General features: G+C 44.4%; 1 protein-coding gene across 1 annotated transcript; it reads right to left on the bottom strand.

Annotated features, from left to right (window-relative positions):
* Positions 1 to 6,519: 6,519 nt before the first annotated feature.
* RPRM (reprimo, TP53 dependent G2 arrest mediator homolog) lies at positions 6,520 to 7,015 on the bottom strand (the record flags this gene model as incomplete). Its single annotated transcript, XM_081241841.1, has 1 exon — positions 6,520 to 7,015. The coding sequence occupies exon 1, from the start codon at positions 6,847 to 6,849 to the stop codon at positions 6,520 to 6,522; it is 330 nt and encodes a 109-aa protein (XP_081097967.1). The 5' UTR covers positions 6,850 to 7,015.
* Positions 7,016 to 8,561: the final 1,546 nt, after the last annotated feature.

Genomic DNA, 8,561 nt, shown 5'->3' with positions numbered 1-8,561 from the left:
AGGACTTTGCAGAGTAGAAGAGAAAAATGGAGAAGGAATTAGCAGTCTTCCACGTTCTGCTCACATTGCTGAGCTCAGTGGTCTTTGATTCTTTTATTAAGTCCTCTAAATGTAAAAGTTTTTAGTCACTGTTTTGAGAATTCAGAATCTGCCTGTCAATTTCTGGAGACTTAACTTGATAGGTTCTTTTTGTTTTCATCGATCTTCTTCAAATTTAGGGTTCCCTCTCATTTCTCTTAGCTTTTAAAGATTTTCAAGCTTGTACAATATATTATCTTTGACTTTTCTGTTCCTTGAGGATTTAGCTTCTTTTTCCAATTCTTAGATGAAGATTGAAACATATATCTCAAGATATAGATGTATTGTAAGACTCCAGGCACCTTCTATAAATCTTATTTACTGAACATTTTGGGAGCATTTACTTGCAACTTTTTCTATGCATTGTTTTATTGTAAGCAAACAAATAGTGTAAAACAAAGAACTGGGGAATAAGTGATGCTTACATTTAGTCTGCAGTGAAATGGATGTGTTTCGTCGGTATACAATACGAGAAACACAGACTGTGAGTGTGCGCATGTGCACCTGCCTCAATCAATACTATTTAAAATATGAACTACAAGATCTCGCTCAATTTATAGGAAAATAAATAAAGCTAAAGAGACACTCTGTATCCCAGAGGGATTCTTTTCCCAAAGCAATCAGACATCAGGAGTTTTGGTCTGATAAAAATCAATGACTCTTTAAGGGCAGTAGATCTTTAGATGTGAGTCAGGGAAGGAGTACATAATGATAAAGGAATTGGTGAGGATAGAAGGCAAATACGAAAAAAATTGATAAGAGAAACTGTAACATTGTCTCACTGTAATTAACCATGTCAGTGCATGGGCTATGGCATAATTATGTAATTCCAGACAGAGTAAATAGAAACAGTTTATTTATTATTGACTTTGTGGGTAGATCATATGCCTTCCCTTATGTGTGTTTATCTGTGCCTGTGTTTCATGGCTCAAATGAATAGAAATCATCTCATTTTTTTTTAGTAATAAGTTGTACCACATACACATGGGTGCTTGACAAATACTATCTAATTGTTTGAATTACAAGTTCAAAACATATTACTATCTAATAGAAATCACTTTTAAAATGGGGTCAGGGCAGACTTTGGTTCCAACATTATCACAGATCATTTGACCTTCTATATATTGATCACTCTGTGCCTGCATTTACCCACACAGAAATATTCAGCAACCAAGCGCTTACATGTATTTAGGAAACTATTTACCCATAATCCCTTCAAAGTCTATATAAACAGTCAAATAAATGAAAATATAACTTGTTTATTCTCATTTAGGATGGACTGTTATTTGAGTTGGAAGCAAGCCACTGTTTACAAGCTTACTGAGGAATATTTTAAAATGCATTTAATTATCCTTACAATAATAGTCCTTGTAGAACTCCCCTCTGGTATATTCTGAATTTCTCAAATATAAGTAATAAATTTAGATTATTCTATTATGATCACCAGAAATGTTACATGACTTGCTGGTACTATTATATACTTTATTTTCTCCTGAACTATACTTTGCAAGAATTTTTAAATCTAAGCTGATGCTATAAAATTAATCCTGGACTTTTAAACATTTTAAGCATTTAAAACAATACAAAAATATCTGGAAAGAAGGACAGAGTGATATTGGCTATGAAAGCAGTTAACCATTGAGCCTTTAAATTCAGACATTAGGTAACTATTACTACTGTTGGAGCGGACTTTAAAACACATCCCATTTGAGCTATCGTGCACATATCTAAATGGAATTTGGCAGGTGGGTAAAAGATGTATTGATTCCTGTTTGGGGTATTGCTGTAGACTTACTTCTTCAACAGGCTTTCAAACTAGATTTGAGTCCTCCAGCACAAACTGAACCCTGGAATCCTTTCCTGGCATTGCAGCCCCCAAAGTGACAAGTCTAATAAGCCAGGGCTAAGGAAGGCTATAAACTGCATGCGAAACAGCTGTTGTGTGCTCTTGCAGAAGCTCAAAGGGATAAAAAAATGCTTTGAGGGAGAAAAATTGGCTGTTAATTAATCTTCGAACACCCAAAAAGTTTCTATAAACAACAATGCATATTTGTCTAAATGTATATGGACTTAGAGGAATCATTTGTTGATTATGTGCTCCCCGATTCACTGGGCTTTCCTTTCATTGCTTCGTCCAGTGACAACACAGAGATCTGGGATATTTAAGGCACTGGTTAGATGATGTGTGATCTGTCAGCATAGAAACTGCTGTCTACCTAGGCCTGCTAGGTGTCTGAAATTTTGCTTTGGCTATTGTAAATAACATCCCAAGTTGAGGAGCACTTGACTTTAGCGGGAGGGTGTTTCCTACCTGAAGGACCAAGATTGGAATGACAAAATATATTCTAAGATACCTATTGAAATGAGCTAAGAGACAAGGAACTATTAAACAAATTAATTCAATAGAATCACTGAATAGGAGTATCCTTTTATAGATAGAATCTATCTTCCTCATTTTAGGGCTGATGCCACTCAGTTATTTAGAGACCAGAACCAAACTTTGTTACATCATAGGCCAGTATGCTTTCTCCTCCCTCACTCAGAATTAGTGTAAGAAGACACAGTAACAGACTGGCCCAGGATCCAATGAGAAGTCAGGGTGGCTTGAAAATCAGAAAACAGGCACAGGGAGCCTTAGGCTTAATACAGTAGTGTGACCTTTATGCTTAGACTCCCTCAAGCAGACTTGAAGGTGTTCAACACTCAAGTCCTTATACATTTTCAGAGGAAGTGGGAAGATTCATAACAACAGTCTTAAGAAAAATAACATTTATTAACAGTTGGCTAAGCTACTTAGGTAGAGGCCACCCATTTAGGCTCAGAGGCATCAGTGGATATCTGCACAGCCTGAGAGGGGTTACAACCCTGCTAATCCACTTGCTGTGTCTCACAAAAACCTCTCCCTATTTCTGCTGTATTTCCAGAAGGTTTCAGGAAGTATCAGATGCCTCCCCATGGACCACATGCCAGATCCAGCAAGCTTTTACAGGAAGCCATCTCTCTCTCTCTCTCTCTCTCTCTCTGTCAGGACTTCCCACTAATTACTGACCACATGGTGGACTTAAGTGTGGGATGATAAAATCTGCCTGTTTGCATCTATCCCTCTCAATTCCTAGACTCTTAAGGCTGACATTGTTTTCTTATATGAAACCCAGAAAGTGACTTTTAAAACTTACTTTCCTTGTAGCACATCTGCAGGAAAGGATCAACGTGCCATAAACTCTAGGCAGGATTTAAAAATTTAATTTAATGCATTTGTTAGGATCAGGAAAAAGACAGTCAAAGGCAGAGTGAGACAGGGAGTGGTGTAGGGCCTGAGAATGTGGTTGCCGTGTGGCCACTGGGGAATAGGGAATGTAAAAAGCTTCTTGCACACATCGCCTCATCTATAAAAACCAGAACCACTTGGCATCTGTCTAAGTAACAAATGGATCTAAGGGCTGTCGAGAAGAGTTGGCAGGAAATGGTCCCCAGGGCTATGATATTTTCAGATCATGTGCACTTCCCTATAATGCATAGTTCATGGATTACAGAACTCTGTTCACATGTCTTTTCTATCTAAGGACTAAATTTTGCAGGTTATGATTTGTCTGACTATCACAGTTTCTGGTGGTAAGAGAATAAATCTGGATAGTTGAGATGAGAAACTGTAAATTTTGCTTTCAAGGTGCAGGGAAGAGGAAAGCAGTGTGAAGAAGTATTAAGAGGAAAAAGGATGGAGAGTGATCATAGTGATAGGGGAGATAAAGAGTATTAGTAGAGGAAAGGGTAGTAGGGGCCTTGGGCAAGCCCCTCTCTCCACTTTCAGGAATTTGGCTTTAAATGGAAACCTCTGTTCTATACAAACAAATACAAGTTGACCTGTAGGTTTGAGACCTTTCTGTGTCTGACATTCACTGTAAGCAGGTACCTTGTACTCAGCAGAGCACAATGTAAGATTCCTACACACACACTCTAGCTGATTGGTTTTTGATCCCAAATCAGTTTCCACTACAGCACTGTGGGCTAATAAATCTGTGGGAAGAAGAGACCCTCAGCAAGATATTGCAACCACAAAAACCAAGAACTAAAACAAAAACAAAAAACTGAGTTTAATTTTAAAAGTCTGGTTTGTCCTTGAGTGAACTGGTTGTTCTGCTTTGTTTCTTTCTTTGAAATATGGAGGCCACAGAAACTGTCTACAAAATTAAGAAGTCTCCATTTCCTATCTTACTCATTAAAAAAGTAAACTGCTTTCCACGACTCACTCTTGACTACACGTTGACCCTGCTCCCCTGCCTAGACAGAAGTAAACAAGCAAATGCTTACCTGCTGAAAATACAGGAACAATAGGCAAAACTTCAAAATCCTTACTTTTGCAAGCCTGATATCTATTAGCAGTCAAAAAACCATTCTAGGTCATAATTCCTGACAAGATTTACTTTGGGAGTGAAACAGACACTTTATAGCAGACAGGATGTCAAAGGACACTCAAACCTTTCCGTCCCAACCCTTGAGTCACTGACATTGTTTATACCAGTTGTGCCTCTTCCCAATTAAATGGGACACTTCGTTGCTTTTTAAAAATTTTTAGTTCATCTTGTATCTGCTATTGTGAAGCCTTTAATTGCTATAGCATAGTAGAGGATTCTTTATATTCTTGAAAATATTTAGGATCCTACCCCAGGTGTAAAAATAAACTGCTCAAAACCTCTTGTCAAGTTTAAGCTTGAAGCTGTTGTATCCTTTGGGTTATTTTCACATTCACGGTTTTCCAGGCTCTTCTTTCCAGATTCCCTTCAATTTCTGAGCCCAAAGACCATCTGTAGCTCCCTCCAGCCCAACTTGCCCAGTTTCCCAGTTTTAACACACATCTCCTATGTTCAGGACCTCGGCTAACTCCTCTGAACCTTTTTGCCCGGCCTGGGGCTGATAACCCAGGCCGGGTTTCTCTTTTAATACCGCCCTTTAGCTAGGAATGTAATATGGCAAAGACAATGCATGTCTTGTTTTAGTAACAATAGTTTACCCCAGGGAGAATTAGTGTCACTATGTACTTTAGGACCTACTTTTCTTCGGTTTTTTGTTTTTTTTGTTTTTTTTTTGTTTTGTTTTGTTTTTTTTTTTTGATCAGCATCCTGACGCTGTCTTGCTGACGTTGGTCAGGGGAAAGATGCCCTCCCTGAAGGCTGGACAAGCCGTCTCTTCCTTTCATTAGCGGTGTAACCCTGTGTTCCCACCGGAGCCCTGCACGGAAGTGTCATCTTCCCGCGGGGGCCTCCCGTCGTCTCGCCTGGCTCAGAGAGCTGAGCCTAAATGAAATATAAAATATTAACTGTAAAGGAAAACAAAGGATGCTGCCTCCAGGACGGCTCCTGTGCCTGCGGCTTGGCCATGTCTCACTCGTCCCTGGGCCTCTCTGTCTCGCTCCCACCCTCGTCCCTGCGTAGGATCCACGAGTTGAATCGCAGCTCTCCAAAGCGAATTCCACCCCGAACAGGTAACCCAAGTCCTCACCGTCGCCCATTCCCTTCTGCCGGGAGCGCAGAATGACCACCAGGAGGCCAGGAACAAAACACTTAAATGTTGCATTTATTAAGGAAATGTTAAATAAGGGGGGGGGGTCAAAACGGTGTCACAAATGTCAAGAGCACTTTTGTGGCGTAAACCGTGCAGTCACGAGCTCGGAGTTCTATTCCGAGTCTTTGTCCCGGTGCCAGCTGGAGGGCCAGCCCCTCCCCCCGCCCCCCAAAGACCCAGTTGGAAATGCATGAAAAGAAACAACTCACCCCATTCATAGGCTCCCCTCCCCCCACCCCTTCTCCCAACACAAAACTCTAACCCCCAGGCAGGCAAACAGGCCACTAGGGCGGAAAAAGACTTATCAAATATTTGTATTCAAGCAAACAAACACAAAATCCCTTAAAACGGCACGTTACAATCAATCAAAGGTATTTATCGCCCCTCCTGCCAGGGCTGGGAGGAGCGGGAGGGAACGGGCGCGAAGCCGGGCACGGATTTGTGTGTCCCCGTTAGTTCGGTTAAGTGGAGTATAGGCGGGTCACTTTTCCGGTCACCAGGCAAGCGGTGCCGTTGGTCTCTCCCTGCCCGCCCTCTCCACCTGCCCCCAGAGCTTGGCCCACCTGCGGGTGGAAAGGGGCCTTGGCCCGGCCGGTGTCCCCGCATCCCGCGCCAGCGGCAGCTTCCAAAGTTCTGCGCCCCAATCGCCGCCTTCTTGCCACTTGCTGCTGGAGTCCAGAGTCAGGGCTCTCTTCTATAGCCAGGCCTGGGGACTTTCAGAGAGCCAGCGAGAAACGGGTCGCTTCATCCCGAAAGGCAGAAGTCGAGAGAAATAATTGACTCCGACAGGTTTGCTTCGCCCAGTCTTGGATGGTGAGGGGGCGCGGCCCGGCTGGTGAAGTGGGGAGGCGTGGGGCGGCTGCCGCGGGGGCCGGGGGCCGGTCAGTAGGGCCCCACGACCACCGCCTCCACCTCCTTAGACGGTCTCCGGTCCTTCACTAGGAAGTTGATCATGCCCTCGGACTTGATGAGGAGGTTGCAGCCAAGGAAGAAGATACCGAAGACCACGGTGAGCGAGAGCACGCACATGACGGCGATCTGCACTACGCGCATGATATAAAGGCTACGCTCGTCCGGGCCGCCCTCCGCGAAGCCGTCGTCGGTCACCACGGATGCCTGGGTGCAGCAGCGCACGGCGCGCTCCAGCGCCTCACTGCTGTTGGCTAGGAACAGGCCGGCCACATCGGTCTGGTTGCCCAGCGCCGTATTCATCGCGGGAGCGGGCGGGCACCTCGGGAGGCGTGGGTCCGAGGGGTGGGAAGGCGGTGGCGCGGGAGAAACAGGTGAGCTGAGCGCTCACTTGCGGACTTGCGCGCGCGGGGACAGTTCGCTCTCTCCTTTCAAAAGTCCCCGGGGCCCTGGGAGTTTCCCCGGAGCCTTTCCGACGAGCGCCGCAGCCTGGCTGGTCTGCGCCGTCTGCTTCTGCCCGGGCGGCGCTCGTTCCCGGCGCTTGCTCGACTGGGGGCTGTTGGAACTTGGCGGGGCTGGGCCAGCGGGGCCGTGGGAGGTGCGGACGGCGACGGTAGGGCGGCTGCTCTGAGCGAACAGCGGCCCCTTCCGGCCGTGCCGCAGCTCTGCTCCCGCCGCCGTTGGGCGGTGTGGGAAGCAAAGGGGCGAACCTCTTCCTGCTTTCCTTGCTTCGCCTCTTTTCCAGCCCCAAAGGCTAGGCAGAGGTCACTGTACTTTTCTGGGCTTGATGGATGATTGAAGCGTTTCGGGTGGGGGAAGGGTTGCGACCAGATGAAAGTTTCCTAAGAACTGGGTCACACCAGCTCTGCGTGTCCTTTGCCTCCCGCCCTTCTCACCTCCGTGAGGTGGAAAGTGGCGATGAATCGCAGGTGCCAGATGGTGCTGGCGACTGCATGGACCCGCCGCCTGTGCCTGACTTTGTCTTGCATGCGACGTATGTCTAGTGGTGTAGGGGTGTATTTTTACAAAAGCAATGATTTTAGGAAGAAAGGAAGAAAAGCTGGGAGGGAAGGAAGGAGAGAAAGAAAGGAATAAAGGGAGGGAGAGAGGAAGCGATTGGAAGACAGAGTAAGGCAGGCTTTATAGTGACTTTTGAGGCAAAGGAAAGGGGGTTAGGAGAAGGAGGGGTTCTTCCGTGGGCTTTGTGTGGAGATGGTCGCCAGGAACAGGGTCACCTCTCTGGTGAGGGAGGGGAAGGTGGACAGAATGGCTACCCTTGTAATCTCAATTGCAAATGAGTTTTTGGATGTGTTTCCAATGTTTTTCTCTGTTGGCAGTAAATCAGTTGTTTAAGGGAATTGCTCATCAACATCCATCACCTAGAACACTAGCCAACTGCTGGAAGCCCTCCCCATTTTCTGTAAGCTGATATATTTCACCTTAGTCATTTTAAACAAAGTTACATATGTTGTAGGGGCCTGATTGAGACTTCAGTCCATTATGATTCTGCTTCTGGTTTCAGTGAAATGTTACGAACCTGTCAGATTGTTTCTTGAGCTCTAGAAGAATACTTCAGGTTTTTATTTTTTAAATCTTTTCTACTTTTTAAAATTTTCTTCCCCCTCTCTTCTTCTTCCTCTCTCCCTTCCTTCCTTTTTTCTTTCAACTGTGACAGCTGGAAACCAGTAACTTGAAGCCCAGTCCAAATTTCTGATAGACTATATTTACTAAATTTCTATTAAAACAAAGTAGCTGTCTTGCCATTTTCAACTCTATTCTCAATTCCATTATATTTTCTTGTTAAACCCTCTGATTTTTGTCTCCCCAAACATTATTTACTCCATGTTCAAAGGTTTCCTTAAATGTTTTCATAGTAGTTCGTGACCACAATAAAACAGTGAACTGTATTTCACTGAAGAGTCTTCAACTTTTGGATGTTGATTATATATCAGCCTCAATAAGTTTAGACCCTTCTAAATAGCTGTTTTTGTTTTGAAGGGATGTTTAATAGCTGA

The sequence above is a fragment of the Mesoplodon bidens genome (genome assembly GCF_964165515.1).
Source record: "Mesoplodon bidens genome assembly, chromosome: 8".
Taxonomy (NCBI): domain Eukaryota; kingdom Metazoa; phylum Chordata; class Mammalia; order Artiodactyla; family Ziphiidae; genus Mesoplodon; species Mesoplodon bidens.
The sequence above is the reverse complement of the archived record's forward strand: the minus strand, read 5'-3'. Positions and strand labels throughout refer to the sequence as shown.